The 16,194-nt window shown below is 44.3% G+C and overlaps 1 protein-coding gene across 1 annotated transcript in view; it reads left to right on the top strand.

Moving 5' to 3' along the window:
* The window catches only part of LOC126298873 (SET and MYND domain-containing protein 4-like), a 160,270-nt gene that overhangs the window by 42,892 nt on the left and 101,184 nt on the right, over positions 1-16,194 (top strand). Inside the window, exon 3 of the mRNA XM_049990389.1 lies at positions 3,747-3,831. Coding sequence (XP_049846346.1) covers positions 3,747-3,831 — 85 coding nt within the window. The remainder of the gene's footprint in view (positions 1-3,746; positions 3,832-16,194) is intronic.

Genomic DNA, 16,194 nt, shown 5'->3' with positions numbered 1-16,194 from the left:
TAAAAATTTATTGCTATGCGTTCTGTTCCATTACGACTTTATCACACATGCCATGTTGACATTCTCTTCGATGTAATGTAGCACATTACACACAGGTTTATTAAAAATAAAAACCGGCTTCACAAATAAAAACAATACTGTTAAAATGCCCCTTTTGTAACTAGGGGTGTCCGCACATATAACACTGCACTGATGCCTGTTGGATGTTGAATTGCGTAACAGTGCACGTTTCTGCACTTTTCTACGTTTACATCACGAGTTAAATACATCATGGATCCACATTCTTTGATGTACACAGTTCAACTGAACTGTGTACTTCAAAGAATGTCGAACCATGATGTATTTAACTTGTCATCTAAATGTGAACAAGTACAGAAATATCCACTGTTACGCAATTCAACATCTAATTGGCACCAGTTGATTTCTTAAGCAATAGAACCCAGTACGTTGTCCTAGATGGTGAGTGTTCATCGGAGGTGAGGGTATCATCTGGAGTGCCCCAGGGAAGTGTGGTAGGTCTGCTGTTGTTTTCTATCTACATAAATGATCTTTTGGATAGGGTGGATAGCAATGTGCAGCTGTTTGCTGATGGTGCTGTGGTGTACGGGAAGGTGTCGTCATTGAGTGACTGTAGGAGGATACAAGATGACTTGGACAGGATTTGTGATTGGTGTAAAGAATGGCAGCTAACTCTGAATATAGATAAATGTAAATTAATGCAGATGAATAGGAAAAAGAATCCCGTAATGTTTGAAAACTCCATTAGTACTGTAGCGCTTGACACAGAAACATCGATTAAATATTTGGGCGTAACATTGCAGAGCGATATGAAGTGGGACAAGCATGTAATGGCAGTTGTAGGGGAGGCGGATAGTCGTCTTCGGTTCATTGGTAGAATTTTGAGAAGATGTGGTTCATCTGTAAAGGAGACCGCTAAAAAAACACTCATACGACCTATTCTTGTGTACTGCTCGAGCGTTTGGGATCTCTATCAGGTCGGATTGAGGGTGGACATAGAAGCAATTCAGAGGCGGGCTGCTAGATTTGTTACTGGTAGGTTTGATCATCACGCGAGTGTTACGGAAATGCTTCAGGAACTCGGGTGGGAGTCTCTGGAGGAAAGGAGGTGTTCATTTCGTGAATCGCTACTGAGGAAATTTAGAGAACCAGCATTTGAGGCTGACTGCAGTACAATTTTACTGCCGCCAACTTATATTTCGCGGAAAGACCACAAAGATAAGATAAGAGAGATTAGGGCTCGTACAGAGGCATATAGGCAGTAATTTTCCCTCGTTCTGTTTGGGAGTGGAATCAGGGAGAGAAGATGCTAGTTGTGGTACGAGGTACCCTCCACCACGTACCGTATGGTGGATTGCTAAGTATGTATGTAGATGTAGATGTATGTGTGTGACATCCCTAATTGCACTAGGGACTTTTTAACTGCATTGTTTTTATTTGAGAAACTGATTTGTATTTTCATTTTGAGAAACCTGTGTGGTATTTGCTACACAATATCCACTAGAATGTCAACATGGTATGTATGTGATACAGTCATAATGGAAGGACATATAACAACAAGTATTTTAAATATCAAAAGATGGCATTCCTAGCTGTTGAAACCGGTTATCTGGAATAAATAGTACTGAATGCGATCTTGGCTACTGAATTTTCTCCAAAAATTATATAACCAGTTCTCAAAATATTACTTTCACCCGTAAATAAATGTTGTGTTTCTACTAATTACTAAACGGCTGTCCCAATGCTCAGTCACAGTTGCAGGTTGCCTACCTAACGTCTTCCAGGGGCAACAAACATTTTATTTTCAATACTCCATACAGCTGTTGACAGAATTTTAAAATATAATATGCTGTCGTAATCTGCTCATAAGAAGAATAATCTGATGTAAATTTTTTAACACAGTAAGACGAGTATAACAGCTAGAAACTGCATATACATTCTGAGGCAGCCTAACTCATGGCACGCAAATTACCCAGAATATATTCATACAGTATTTGTGAGTAAGAACACTTAGCGACGTCCAACAGACTTCGAATATAATTTAAAATCTTTACAAACATTTTCTCGCTCGTACCCGCACAAAATTATTAAACGAAAAAAAAGTGTATAGCTTACTACACTTTCGGCGCTCATGTGATAAAACTCCAGCATCAGGTATGGCGTTTCCATTTGTTACTTATTTAACACTAACACAACACCAACACATTTTGCAGACAATATTCACATATACCACTGAATGTACGTGCAAAATTATGTCATTGAACAACACATAGTTCAGGACATAGGACATCATAAACATTGAGATGTCTGAAGAACTAGCTTTTGCTTAAAACGGAGCGCGTATGTTACTCGGACTGTGCCCATCCAGTGCTTGATGAGAGAACTTAGCAACATCCAATAAACTTTAAAAATAATTTCAAATATTTTCTAAACTTCTTTTCGCTTACTTGCTTAACGTCAAACATTTAACATATTAATTCACTTGTAAAGAAATCAGACTTTGAAGCTGTTTTATGCATAGGAGTTAGAATCGGGGTTGTCAGTTTGTGTGGGTATTTATCACGTAATTTAACTACCCATTGAAAATAAATTATGTGTGTCAGTTTAAAATGTTTAGCAGCATGCATTCGGAAAACAACTGTGTAAGCTGTGGACACTAAGTGTGTGAGGAGATGCAGAGTGTTTAAATGCGATTACTGTAACAGACCTTCTATCTTTTTCTCTGAATTTAACAGAAAAGTTCGTTCACTTTACGGCACTCGGACGAGTGAAAGGGGTTCTTTACATCAGTCACACAAGTGGCTATTATTTGAACTATGGGTCTAGACCAACCTGCGTACGACTTCCTCTATGTATAATGGACTATAATTAATAATTTTCTTGAAATGATAACAGTCTCACAAAATTAAACATAGATTATTTTTCACTTTTAGCCAAATCATGGTCCCTCATCAGATTCCCTCACTCGAACGGCACTCAGCTAGCTTAGCCATAGATGCCGGTTTCTTCCAACTATCTCACGATGCGAAAAGTTCAGTCGTTTAGTTACTGCAACAGATATTCAACCTATGTTTACGACGTGCTAAACTTTATGTAACACTCCGTGATCTTCTAAAATGCTGCAAAGTCACGATTCTACGCACTTTTACTTCGCAAAATTACTTGCTCTCAATATGTAACACAAACACGACTCATATATTTTTTTCTTTCCACTATTAGACTCAACATACCTCTCAATTAAACGTTTGTCCACGCCTCTGGGTCGCAGTCCAACCAATAACCGTAGTCACTCGCCATCGACTGACGCTTTCACGACTGGAAAGCGCCTGTCTGTGACTTCGAGACTTTCTACAACTTAAGCTATATTGCAGCCGCCGAGAATGAGCTGCTGATATCAGTATTTTAATAAGAATGTCAATAATGATATCCTTACGTTACGCACACATGTCCTTAAGTTACAGGATCTTACAGATCCAGGAAATAAAAGACGACGGCAATAACGTGCGCAACTGAAAAGAAAGCCACTTGGGCAACACTGTGACCTGTGACACACCTTTGGCACCACATTTCTGTTTACAATTGTCTTACGCTTTCCTTCCCACATATCTATCTGTTAATTATGTTCAACTGATAAGAAATCAAATTTTGATATTTATTATAGAAAGATACAAAATAAAAAGTTATTGTATTCCGCAATGACAAGATGACAGCTGCGTTTTCCACTACAGGTGGGAGCACCAGCAACCCGCAGATACTGACGAGCAACCGGAAAAAGATGGCGACAGTAACGCACATGTCGACGACATCTCTCATGTAAGTAACGCCCTCATTGCTGAAACTATAAATTCATTTTTCGTGTCAGAGCTAAATAATATTATTGCTAACAATGAACCTGCACTGTCGTTTTCTTTACACACCACTAATTATGAAAATGTACGTAAATTACGGAAAACAAGAGTAATGATTGTCACAAGCTGCGACATCGTCGTGAAAAAACAGTGACCCATATATGTAATAAGTTTCCTTTAATTTACGTCTATAGTCACAAACGTTTTGTTAACAGATTACCGGTTTCGGTTTTTAATGACCATCATCAGGTCTGTTTCATAAAAACAAAGTCCTAATGTATTGCAGCCATAGTGGCCATGTTCAACATGACTCCTGCATGTGAAGTTATTTATATGTATTTGACGATGCTGGTGCTGATTCCGCATTTAACATTTGACGATGCCACTATGGTTGCAATACATTAGGACTTTGTTTTTATGAAACAGATCTGATGATGGTCATTAAAGACCGAAACTGGTAATCTGGTAACAAAGAGTTTGTGACCATAGACGTAAATTAAAGGAAACTTATTAGTAATGATTATGTTTATTATTAATACAACTACTGTTTTATACAAGTACGTCTTTTCTTGAGATGCTCACCGTCATTTGTGTCTTATTCTTTCATGCGCTCGTCAGAAATGTGCTGCCTGTGACTATAACAAGATAGTGACCGCTCCATTCAATTTGGGATAGTCAAAGAAGTGCAAACGTCTTCATAGTGAAGCTGATGTCCTATATTCTCAATTCATGAAGCTGTATCGTTAGTTCCTCAGTCTCTTTTGACTTTAGCCTTCATTACAATTCCTCAGAACTTTCGTATAAACCTCTAAACCAGTGATGAACTGATGCCCACATCTCCTTAAGCCTTACAAGTTTGATGGTGATTATGTGCTACAGTCATATTTCGTGCATACGAAAATCATGCAACGACCATTTTGCCAATTTCAAATCTATAAAAAAGCCGCTTCCTACGCACAATTCATACTGACGTCAACAGACGTTGCCAGGTGTATGTGACAAATCGCACTCGCAACATGATATTACTAAGATTCTCATCATTGTGACTTGGTTTACAACTGTCGTATTGTATGAGAGCAGGCAAATGCAAGAGCTGACATTAAACTGTATACTTCAGAAAAACTTGTGGAGCAGGTAATTCTTGGATTTTTTGACAAAGACAAAATACTTTTAAAAATATTTGACACGATAGTAGTTTAATATATGCTCTTTTAAAATACATGTACTGAAATTTTCAACATTCTGAGAACGATTATCAGTTTATCATTGGTCTACTAATACGAGGACAATACCCGATATTTGTAGAAAATAACATACACTGAGGTGATGAAAATCATGTTATATCACCTAAAATCGTATCGGACAGCCTTTTACTCGGCGTGGTGCAGCAACTCGACGCGCCAGGACTCAACAACTCGTTGGAAGTCCCCTGCAGAAATAGTTAGCCATGTTGCCTCTATAGCAGTCCATAATTGCGAAAGTGTTGCAAGTCCACACCGTTATGGAGCCACCACCAGCTTCCACAATGCCTTGTTGACAACTTAGGACCATAGCTTCGTGGGGCCTGCGCTACACTCCAATCTTACTATCAGCAGTTACCAATTGAAATCGGGTCTCATCTGATGTTTAAATGTGTGTGAAATCTTAACTGCTAAGGTCATCAGTCCCTAAGCTTACACACTACTTAACCTAAATTATCCTAAGGACAAACACACACACCCATGCCCGAGGGAGGACTCGAACCTCCGCCGGGACCAACCGCACAGTCCATGACTGCAGCGCCTGAGACCGCTCGGCTAATCCCGCGCGGCGTCTCATCTGAACAGTCCACTGTTTTCCAGTCGTCTATGGTCCAACCAATATGGTCACGAACCCGGGAGAGGCGCTGCAGGCGACGTTATGGTGTTAGCGTGGGTCTTCTGCTACCACAGCCCATAACGGCACATTTTCCAACCGATACTTTTTTCATACGTCCTACTTTGATTTCTGCGGATATTTCTTGCGATGTTGCTTTTCCGATAGCACTGGCAACTCTACGCCAATACCACTCCTTTCTGTCGTTAACAAAGGCCGTCGGCCACTGCGTTGTCAAAAATGGTTCAAATGGCTCTAAGCACTATGGGACAACATCTGAGGTCACCAGTCCCCTAGCCTTAGAACTACTTAAACCTAACTAACCTAAGGACATCACACTCATTCATACCCGAGGCAGGATTCGAACCTTCGACCGTAGCAGCAGCGTGGTTCCCGGCTGAAACGCCTAGAACCGCTCGGTCCTAGCAGCCGGCCTGTGTTGTCCGTGCTGAGAGGTAATGCCTGAAATTTGGTATTCTAGACACATTCTTGACACTGTAGATAGCGGAATATTCAATTCCGTAACGATTTCCGAAGTGCAGTGTCTCATGTGTCTCGCGTCAACTACCATTTAGCGCTAAAAGTCTGTTACTTCCCGTCGTTCGGGCATAATCACGTTGGAAACCTTTCCACAAGGATCGCTTGAGTACAAATGACAGCTCTGCCAATGTTCTGTCCAGTTACACCTGGTGTACGCGACGCTACCGCCATCTGTATATGAGCATATCGCTATTCCGTGACTTTTGCCTACTCAGTGTACACTGCCTGACAAAGAAAGTGAAGTGCCCAGATCGGAACGAGAAACCGAAATAAAACTACGTGCGTTGAGCAGGTATGTGATGTTATTGCAGTGATTATAAAATCGTAGCAAATTTAGAAGGACTTGTCAGTTTTAACCCCCTTATCAGTATGATGTCACACCCCCTCTGGACTGATTCCATCCACTGCTACGGTTGGGAAGGCTGTCATAAAGCCGTTGTAAGGCCAAAATAACCCACAAGTGTTGTAACTGGTCCCTGATATCCTCGATACTGGCACTGGAATGGCATTGACACCCTGGTTGGTCCCACATACACTCCTGGAAATGGAAAAAAGAACACATTGACACCGGTGTGTCAGACCCACCATACTTGCTCGGGACATTGCGAGAGGGCTGTACAAGCAATGATCACACGCACGGCACAGCGGACACACCAGGAACCGCGGTGTTGGCCGTCGAATGGTGCTAGCTGCGCAGCATTTGTGCACCGCCGCCGTCAGTGTCAGCCAGTTTGCCGTGGCATACGGAGCTCCATCGCAGTCTTTAACACTGGTAGCATGCCGCGACAGCGTGGACGTGAACCGTATGTGCAGTTGACGGATTTTGAGCGAGGGCGTATAGTGGGCATGCGGGAGGCCGGGTGGACGTACCGCCGAATTGCTCAACACGTGGGGCGTGAGGTCTCCACAGTACATCGATGTTGTCGCCAGTGGTCGGCGGAAGGTGCACGTGCCCGTCGACCTGGGACCGGACCGCAGCGACGCACGGATGCACGCCAAGACCGTAGGATCATACGCAGTGTCGTAGGGGACCGCACCGCCACTTCCCAGCAAATTAGGGACACTGTTGCTCCTGGGGTATCGGCGAGGACCATTCGCAACCGTCTCCATGAAGCTGGGCTACGGTCCCGCACACCGTTAGGCCGTCTTCCGCTCACGCCCCAACATCGTGCAGCCCGCCTCCAGTGGTGTCGCGACAGGCGTGAATGGAGGGACGAATGGAGACGTGTCGTCTTCAGCGATGAGAGTCGCTTCTGCCTTGGTGCCAACGATGGTCGTATGCGTGTTTGGCGCCGTGCAGGTGACCGCCACAATCAGGACTGCATACGACCGAGGCACACAGGGCCAACACCCGGCAACATGGTGTGGGGAGCGATCTCCTACACTGGCCGTACACCTCTGGTGATCGTCGAGGGGACACTGAATAGTGCACGGTACATCCAAACCGTCATCGAACCCATCGTTCTACCATTCCTAGACCGGCAAGGGAACTTGCTGTTCCAACAGGACAATGCACGTCCGCATGTATCCCACGCCACCCAACGTGCTCTAGAAGGTGTAAGTCAACTACCCTGGCCAGCAAGATCTTCGGATCTGTCCCCCATTGAGCATGTTTGGGACTGGATGAAGCGTCGTCTCACGCGGTCTGCACGTCCAGCACGAACGCTGGTCCAACTGAGGCGCCAGGTGGAAATGGCATGGCAAGTCGTTCCACAGGACTACATCCAGCATCTCTACGATCGTCTCCATGGGAGAATAGCAGCCTGCATTGCTGCGAAAGGTGGATATACACTGTACTAGTGCCGACATTGTGCATGCTCTGTTGCCTGTGTCTATGTGCCTGTGGTTCTGTCAGTGTGATCAAGTGATGTATCTGACCCCAAGAATGTGTCAATAAAGTTTCCCCTTCCTGGGACAATGAATTCACGGTGTTCTTATTTCAATTTCCAGGAGTGTATGTTCTATCGGGGTAGATCTGGGGATCTTGTTGACCAATGGTGTACCTCAACATCACGCAGACAGTATTATGTGTGGATGAGCAAATAGCACCACGATAGTGATGCTCGAGAGGTAGCACACGAGGATGCAAAATGTCCGTGACGTACTGTTGTGTTACCTCGCTCACTACCAGCAGTGACCTGAAGACATGACCGATGGCTCCCCACACCATGATACCAGGAGTAACAAGGCTGTGCTCATCCAAAACATTGGATACCTCTCCCCAAGTCACCACCGTACTCCCTGTAGATTGTTATCCGAGTTACAGAAGAACATTGCTGGACACAATGCAGTGCCATCTATAAGCAGTCCATGCTTCTCGAACGCAGTACTATTCCACACGCAGACTTTTACGTTGTGTGTTAAATGCTGCATACACATGAGACGGTAAGTCTCCTACCGACGGTGTGGGATGAGTCAGAATGTTGCACGGAATCCATTACTTGTTCTCAGATGGCGTACATGTGAAGTGGTTAAGATGTCTTTGGCGCTCAATACGGAGATCTCCCCTGGCGGTGATCAGACGTGGTCGACTGGAACGTTGACGATGAGTATGCATGTCCTCACGTTCCCAAACAGTCGAACGTCTGGCCACTGTCACATCCGAAAGCCCCACAAATTTTGATATTTCACGATTAGAGTAGCCAGTCAGTGGGAACCCACAATGTGGCCCCTTTCAAACTCTGTTACGCGCTGATAATGCCGTCTCACACGGGTATGCGGCATCTCCGTGTCCTTCACAGTGATCAATCAACGTCTCACGTTCTTCCTACCAGACTGGTAACAGCACTAACCACGAACAATATTAATGCACTCTGTCACGGAGAGTTGCAATTCTATCCATTTACACACTCGGACCTGGTGTTCTGCGAGCTTCATTTTTTTTTTTGTCAGTGTACTTATTCAACAATACGTAAACTCTACACTAAGTAAACGAATGGATCATAGAGAGCCACGAAACTTTATGAGGAATGGTGATAGTATATGTAGATATAGATGCCGTGGCAACATTTAAGTCGTGACACAGAGATACGAAAACAATGTTTACTAGGCAGCTGACGATGGACAGTGGGTAATGCCATGGCTGAAGTTACCTCCGCCGGTAGCTTTCAAAGCTACAATGCAAGGCGTGACTCCGTTTTGAGGCAGTGCAGGATGCACAACGCAACAGATGCTGTAGACCAGGTCGTCCAGCATGTTTTGCGATAACCGTTTCCTTCGGCCAAAACTTCCCAAGCACTTCCAATCGGATGTAAATTAGTGGAGCTGGTTATTGCAGATGCGTGCGTGGATGTACTCATCGGAGAGACTAGCCCTGTGTGCATATGACGCTTAAGGTGAAAGCCAAGCCCACATGCTCCTCTTCAGGAACCAGTATACCTCTGCAAGGTGTCATCTTTACAGATATGCTTTTACAATAACTCTAGGAAACAAATGCAGTACCGTTAGTACTCCTAACCTGGAGACGAGACCACAGCTGCTACCATACTGAGCCTTTCCACATGAATGACAAGGTTGTAACGTGCCATAACTGCGAGCTAGATGAACGGAAGACAAGGATCACTTTCCAAGCTAAACTGGCATTCTTGCGTGAACAGGACACTTTCCCAATGTTCCTAGATGCTCACGGTGGCAACACACTACATCCACCTAGACAGGCTGTGTCTTTGTACAAGGGGAAGGCATATGGCAGCTCTACGAACAGTATGAGCAATCTCTCGAAGCAATCGAGACAGTCAAACGTTCGTTTACACCTATGCAACTTTCCGTGCGCACTATGTAGGCACTTGCTGCCGTTGCAAGTGGACGTATGCAAAGGCTCTAAGTCACTCATGCTTCTAACCAGCGCGCACAGGCTCACTTCGCACAGTCTCCCCCCAATCCCTGTCGGGGAAACACGTGCAACAGTCCGTTTAGTGCTTTGTTTTACTACACCCTACTGTTAAATGATTTAGTTTTTCACTCACATTCTAATTCCTCTTCACGTTTACATTTTGGTCGAATGGTACAACGGGAAACACATGGAATTTGACGAGCATTAACACGTATTTTGTGGTTTTTGCTTCGTTAATTCGACGAGTTATAAAGTCAGAGTGAAACTAAATGACTGCCTACTATTCCTCAGAAGTAAGAACAACCGAAAAACAACAAAACCACGTCTGAACAAAATAGGAAGACTTCGTTCGTACTTCCAACGAATACCTGTTGAAGAAGAGGAATGATTCTGGTGTCCTTGGTGTGCCAAAACCGTCTTGGTTCCTTTAGTGGCGGCTTTGATTCATAAGTAGTTTGCACCGACGATAGAAAATAAAAGAACACTGGTACCGTGCTTGCAGCTGAAATAGCTGCTGACACTGTTTTATAGGTATGTTTGTTGTTCAAAACCCACAAACAGTGCGACACCCACCCACTCTTCTCTAGTGTTTGGAGGCTGAAGGTAAACAAAAAACAAACAAAAACCGAAAAACATACATACACACACACACACACGCACGCACACACAAAAATAAAGCCCGTGATGGGATTTGACTGACGTACATGTGAACGGAAATGTGTTATCCTTCCAATGTGCATATTGTGGAACTATCGAGCGAAATGCTAAACGTCAAATATGTGTTTCGTTTTTCAAAAAATTTTAAGTACTCATCAAGTTACTTGATGTAGTTTTCTACGGATTTCAGCAGATCCTGGGACACTGGGACGATGTTAGAATTCGATGCAGTAGATTCCTTAAACTGGAACTTCATACGGGAGCAATTGTCTCCGGTAGCAAGGATTCGTAATGTCAGAGATAGGATTGTCGCCATAGTATAACGTATCCGCATTTTGCATTTACCTTCGCCATAAGGAGCCCAGCAAAGTGAAGTATTACTTCGACATCACGAGTACAATTATTAATGAGAATACTGTTGCCACACGGGAAGCTGCGTTCTCTTTGTGTGCAGGAGTCCGGGCGCGTAGTGCAGGAGAGTGGTCCAGAATACGCCCGGAGGCATTAATAACCCAGTGGTATCTGTAATAATATTTATTTTCCAGGATGAGTTTACAGTTTACAAAGTGTCTCAGTGCGTCGGACGGTGGCCGAGTGTAAGCATGAGCCAGGAAGAAGTGCTGATACGCCCCATCAGAGAGTCGTGACGTCGGAGCTCCGGCAGTGTGTAGTACGGGCGGCGGCGTGGGGCGGTAGGATCGCTCATCCAGAAGTTCTGGAATACAGTACGGCCCACACCTCAGCGCTCTCGTAGACAGCCCGTCGCTGGCACAGGTGAGAACAGCTGATTATGTGGTTCGGGATGTCGTTTGTCATGAAGACCGGGCGCTGGTCAGCCATCGTGGATCAACCAGGTGTTCACGAGTCGGACAGGTGGCTGCGCAAACGCACCACGCCTGGACAGTGTGGACAGGACAGATTGTTGCTCATGTGTGATTGACCCTCAGTGGAGGGAGGTTGGCCACACAGCAGGCAGAAACAACGACACAAACATGTCAAATTTAAACAGAAGCAAAGTCCCCAAGATTGGCGATCTTTTGCAGAAGCTCGTAACTTAGCGCGGATTTCAATGCGAGATGCTTATAACAGTTTCCACTACGAAACTTTGTCTCGAAACCTGGAAGAAAATCCAAAGATATTCTCGTCGTAAATGAAGTATGTTAGCGGCAAGAAACAATCAATGCCTTCTCTGAGCAATAGCAATGGAGATACTATCGAAGACAGTGCTGCCAAAGCAGAGTTACTAAACACAGCCTTTCGAAATGCCTTCACAAAAGAAGACGAAATAAATATTCCAGAATTCGAATCGAGAACAGCTACCAACATGAGTAATATAGATGTAAATATCCTTGGAGTAGTGAATCAACTTAAATCACTTAATACAAGTAAGTCTTCTGGTCCACACTGTATGCCAATTAGGTTCCTTTCGGAGTATGCTGATGCATTAGCCCCATAATTAACAATCATATACAACCATTCGCTCGATGAAAGATCCGTACCCAAAGACTGCAAAGTTGCACCAATATTCAAGAAAGGTAGCAGGAGTAATCCACTAAATTACAAGCCCATATCGTTAACGTCGACATGCAGCAGGATTTTGGAACATACATTGTGTTCCAACATTATGAATTACGTCAAAGAAAACGGTCTATTGACACACAGTCAGCATGGGTCTAGAAAACATCGTTCCTGTTAAACAGAACTAGCTCTTTATTTACATGAAGTGTTCAGTGCTATGGACAAGGGATTTCAGACCAATTCCGTATTTCTGGATTTTTGGAAGGCTTTTTACACTGTACCACACAAGCGGCTCGTAGTGAAATTGCGTGCTTATGGAATATCGTCTCAGTTATGTGACTGGATCCGTGATTTCCTGTCAGAGAGATCACAGTTCGTAGTAATTGACGGAAAAACATCGAGTAAAACAGAAGTGATTTCTGGCGTTCCCCAAGGCAGTGTTATAGGCCCTTTTCTGTTCCTTACCTGCGTAAACGATTTGGGAGACAATCTGAGCAGCCGTCTTCAGTTGTTTGAAAATCACGCTGTCGTTTATCGACTAATAAAGTCATCAGAAGATCCAAACAAACTGCAAAACGATTTAGAAAAATTATCTGAATGGTGCGAAAAGTGCAGTTGGTCCTAAATAACGAAAAGTGTGACGTCATCCACATGAGTACTAAAACGATATCGTTAAACTTCGGTTAAACGATATATCAGTCTAATCTAAAAGCCGTAAATTCAACTAAATACCTAGGTATTACAATTACGAACAACTTAAATTGGAATGAACACATAGATAATACTGTGGGGAAGGCTAACCAAAGGCTGCGTTTTATTGGCAGGACACTTAGAAAATGTAACAGACCTACTAAGGAGGCTGCCTACACTACGCTTGTCCGTCCTCTTTTAGAATACCGCTGCGCGGTGTGGGATTTTACCAGATAGGACTGACGGAGTACACCGGAAAAGTTCAAAGAAAGGCAGCACGTTTTGTCTTATCGGTAAATAAAGAAGAGAATGTCACAGAAATGATATAGTATTTGGGCTGGACATCATTAAAAGAAAGGCGTTTTTCGTTGCCACGGAATCTTCTCACGAAATTCCAATCACCAACTTTTTCTTCCGAATGCGAAAGTATTTAGTTCACACCTACCTACATAAGGAGGAACGATCACTACGATAAAGTAAGGGAAATCAGAGCTCGTACGGAAAGATATATGTGTTCATTCTTTCCGCGCGCTATACGGGTTTGGAATAATACAGAATTGTGAAGGCAGTTCGATGAACCCTTTGCCATTCACTTAAATGTGATTTGAAGAGTATCCGTGTAGATGTAGATGTAGACCTTCTCATCCACTATGTCCCAGTAGGCAGCAGCAGCAGGCCACGGCTGTTGTTTGCATCAAGTTAGTTGCATAGCAGGCAGACCACCATCGATCAGCTTGTCGTGGCTTCACTGAAACTCAATAGACCACCTTTCTCTCTGGTTAAAGTGACACAGACGGAATGGCAGCACAGTTGTACGTGCCATAGATCTCCAAAAACCTCGTTATTTAAAGAGCCGAGGCTGCATCTTTGACGAGATGGCTCTGGGTGCGACCCTCACTTATTGGTCTCATCAGCAGTTCTTGCTTCGCTACGGTAGTTCAATAATTATTCTGGGTCTCCGAGCTCGGGTCTTTCTGCAGCATTTGACTACTGCAGTGGGAACTTGATGCTGAAGTGACATAGTCTTACTTCCTAACATCCTGAGGCGTTTGTGCTTCTGCTTTCCTCACTCAGAGGTTTTGTGGCAATGCTCAGTTGGTGCCCTGTCTTCCACTATATAGGCGATACCCCTTGTTGAAATTCCGATTGGCACACCTGCCCTGAGCTAGTCTTCTGAGCTCTGAGCTGGCCGGGTAGAACTTTAAAAATTTTAGGCATCTACAACGAAATTATTCCGCGGTGTAGCAATATCCCTTGCCATCATTCTCTCTACCCCACATTCACACATGTGTACCTCAAAAGGTATTAATGATCCCACTACTTGCACTTTTTCTGCGATTTCCTCGTCGCCTCAAGATATACCAGATATGGTGACAGCTGCTGCTAGAAAAGCGCACGTCTTGATTACTGGATCTTGCACAACTTTGTGCTTTAAACTGTAAGTTCATAAGAGACTAAGGCTCCGTTTCCTTACTGCCCTGAAACATTACCCCTTTGTATGAAATCTGACCCATAAGTGAATAAACGCAAACCAACTAACATTTTTTTTTTAATTTCGTAGTAGCAAAAACTTTTTAATACTGCAACCGAATAATTAAATATAGGCTCAACAGGAGTGAAATCAATACAAAACTGAAACTGTACTCCCCACAACAGAGATCAGGCAGCTACGTACATCTTACACTGAAGAGCCGAAGGAATTGGTAAACCTGCCTAATATCGTGTAGGGCCCACGCGTGCAGCCAGAAATGCCACAACACGACGTTACATGGACTCGACTAGTGTCTCAAGTAGTGATGGAGGGAACTGACACCACTAATCTTGCACGGCTGTCCATAAATCTATAAGAGTACGAGGAGGTAGAGATCTCTTCTGAGCGGCACGTTGCAAGGCATCCCAGATATGCTCAATAATGTTCACATCTGGGGAATTTGGTGGGCAGCGGAAGTGTTTAAACTTAGAAGAATGTTCCTCGAGACACACTGTAGCATCTCTGGACGTGTGGGGTATCGCATTGTAATGCTGGAATTGCCTAAGTCCGTCGGAATGCACAATGGACATGAATGGATGCAAGTGACCAGACAGGATGCTTACGTACGTGTCACCTGTCAGAGTCGTATCTAGACGTAGCAGGGGTCCCGTATCACTCCAAGTGCACACGCCCCACACCATTATAGAGCCTTCACCAGCTGAAATAGTCCCCTGCTGACTTGGATTCATGAGGTTGTCTCCATACCCGTACACGTCCATCCGCTCGATGCAATTTGAAACGAGACTCATCCGACCAGGCAACACGTTTCCAGTCATGAACCGTCCAACGTCGGTGTTGACGGGCCCAGGCGAGGCGTAAAGCTTTGTGACGTACAGTCATCAAGGGTACACGAGTAGGCCTTCGGTTCCGAAAGCCCATATCGATGATGTTTCGTTGAAAGGTTCGCACGCTGACGCTTGTTGATGGCTCAGCATCGAAATCTGCAGCAATTTGCAGAAGGGCCGCACTTCTGTCACGTTGAACGATTCTCTTCAGTCGTCGTTGGTCCCGTTCTTGCAGGATCCTTTTCCGACCGCAGCGATGACGGAGGTTTGATGTTTTACAGGATTCCTGATATTCACGGTACACTTGTCAAATTGTCGTACGGGAAAATCCCCACTTCACCGCTACGTCGGAGATGCAGTGTCCCATTGCTCGTGCGCTAACTATAACACCACGTTCAAACTCACTTAAATCTTGATAACCTGCCATTGTAGCAGCAGTAACCGATCTAACAACCGCGCTTGACACTTGTCTTATATAGGCGTTTCCACCCGTAGTGCCGTATTCTGCCTGTTTACATATCTCTGTATTTGAATACGCATGACTATACCAGTTTCTTTCGCGCTTCCGTGTATATGTACGAGGGCGTGCTGAAAAGTAATGACTCCGATTTTTTCATTCCGTTCTCAATATCGGTTGAGACAGTACATGTCATGCATACTACTCCGTTGACTTTCCCACTTCGCATATGCAAACTGCAACCATCTGTCGATAGGGCCCCGAATTGTAGCGTGTAACATGGCGGTGTGTGACGTAACTACGGCGGTATGTGAGAAATAGCGTCCTGCAGTCTAGTTTCGAATTCGAAGAGTTCAGCCACACTTGGAGTACCCTCCCCTTCAACGCGAAAATGCCAGACCACACACTGACACTGCGTCATCTGCAACAACCAGCCGCCTAGGGTTCACAGTCATCGATCATCC

The sequence above is a fragment of the Schistocerca gregaria genome, chromosome X (genome assembly GCF_023897955.1).
Source record: "Schistocerca gregaria isolate iqSchGreg1 chromosome X, iqSchGreg1.2, whole genome shotgun sequence".
NCBI lineage: Eukaryota > Metazoa > Arthropoda > Insecta > Orthoptera > Acrididae > Schistocerca > Schistocerca gregaria.
Note: the sequence above shows the minus strand (reverse complement) of the source record. Positions and strands in the feature narration are given on the sequence as shown.